This window comes from Aplysia californica, unplaced genomic scaffold (genome assembly GCF_000002075.1).
Source record: "Aplysia californica isolate F4 #8 unplaced genomic scaffold, AplCal3.0 scaffold00002, whole genome shotgun sequence".
Taxonomy (NCBI): domain Eukaryota; kingdom Metazoa; phylum Mollusca; class Gastropoda; order Aplysiida; family Aplysiidae; genus Aplysia; species Aplysia californica.
This window is the reverse complement of record NW_004797272.1, coordinates 4,226,213-4,227,782: the sequence shown is the minus strand read 5'-3', so window position 1 is coordinate 4,227,782 and position 1,570 is coordinate 4,226,213. Positions and strand designations below refer to the sequence as shown.

Sequence of the window (1,570 nt, the reverse complement as noted above, 5' to 3'; positions counted from 1 at the left end):
ACACAACCCCCCCACCCCCACCCACACACACTCACACACCACCACCACCACCAACACCAACAACAACAATCGCTAAAAAAACTGACTTCAATGGCAAAGTTGCTCCTGGGACTGTACATCTCTGGTATCGTGGACCATGTCTTCTTGACAGGACAGAAGCGCTCGCCGGTGTTCATTCGGGTGATGCCGTTGAAACCGCCCAGAGCGTAGATCATGCCGTTGTAGGCGATCACTCCCACTCCGCTTCGACGGTTTCGCATGGGACTGGACAAAGGGAAAAGGAGCAGGAAGAGAGAGCAGGAGTGTTTCACTACTGCATGTACAATGTATGTGTTTTGTGGGGAAAGTTTTTAGTAGAGGTTTTATGGCGCTCGCAACTGCATAAGAAGGTCATATGAGCGCCAGAAGATTAGAGGCGAGAGGTGTTACAAGACAGTAACAAACATAAAAAAGAAGAAGGGGAGATAGATAAGGACGATAGATGTTTCCCAGGAGGAAAGAAGAAGCAGACCACACCAGAGCACCCGCCAACCACTCAATGGGAAAGTTTTTACTTCGGCACTTGCGACACAAATAGGTCATAACATTACATTGTAATCTAAGTGCTGGTTATGAAAGTGAAAGAATCATCTTGTTTTTATTTTATATATACTTCTTATTTTGTCGCTCGCATAATACTGAAGAAAAGTTTGCCTGTCCCCTTCCCCCTCTCCACACATCCTTCCTTTTTAAATCGCACTCACTCATTTTAGTTTTGTTTTAGTAGAGGTTTTACGGCGCTCGCAGCTGTCTAAGGTCATAATATGAGCGCCAGAAGATTAGAGCTGTTACAAGAGAGTAACAAACATTAAAAAAAGATTTAAAAAAAGAGCACCCACTCTGCTCCGACGGCTTGGCATGAGACCTAACGAGAGAAAAGGAGAAGTGAGAAAGAACAGGAGAGTTTCAATGCCAGACTGTTCGGTTTATTGAGAAAGTGACAGAAAGACCTTTTTTTTCTATTTACCCTAAGAAAAACCAAATCCGCTTTAACTGACTACAATATCATATATGTCCCTGCGGTTTTATGAAAAAAATAATTCTGAAATTATGCAAACTGAGCCCAAAAAATGTGAAATTATGCGATTCTGTTAACTTTTAACAAAGAACGATAAAGGAAAATAATCAGAAATTATGCAAAAAATGATCAAATTTTGCTAAATTATGCGGGGTGCATAAAACCACGGGGACAGTTATATGATGAACATTAAGAGAACAATTGTTCACCTGATCAGCGTCCATTGGGATATGGAGGGATCGTAGTACTCCACCGAGTTCAGACATTCCTGGCCGTTAAAACCACCACAAATGTAGATTCTGCCTGAATGGAGACGAGCATTGAGTAAACCTGTGCCATTTCACTTTTGCTAACTTGATTCTGGGTTCTTGCTATTGGAACATCATGAAGTGCGTATGATGTGTTTCAATCAATTCGCTACCTACACGTGAGCAGGTCTTTTTTTGCAATTTGTTAACTGGTCAAAGAGTCTGCATGCCCCCCCCCCTCCCTCTCTCTCTCCCTGTCTCCATG

At 42.6% G+C, this 1,570-nt stretch overlaps 1 protein-coding gene across 1 annotated transcript in view; it reads right to left on the bottom strand.

Annotated features, from left to right (window-relative positions):
• The window catches only part of LOC101846256 (kelch-like protein 10), a 13,068-nt gene that overhangs the window by 2,465 nt on the left and 9,033 nt on the right, over positions 1 to 1,570 (bottom strand). The window contains exons 8-9 of the mRNA XM_005089043.3: positions 1,267 to 1,360; positions 87 to 264 (exon numbers count right to left, since the gene is read on the bottom strand). Of these exons, the coding sequence (XP_005089100.1) occupies positions 87 to 264; positions 1,267 to 1,360 (272 nt within the window). The remainder of the gene's footprint in view (positions 1 to 86; positions 265 to 1,266; positions 1,361 to 1,570) is intronic.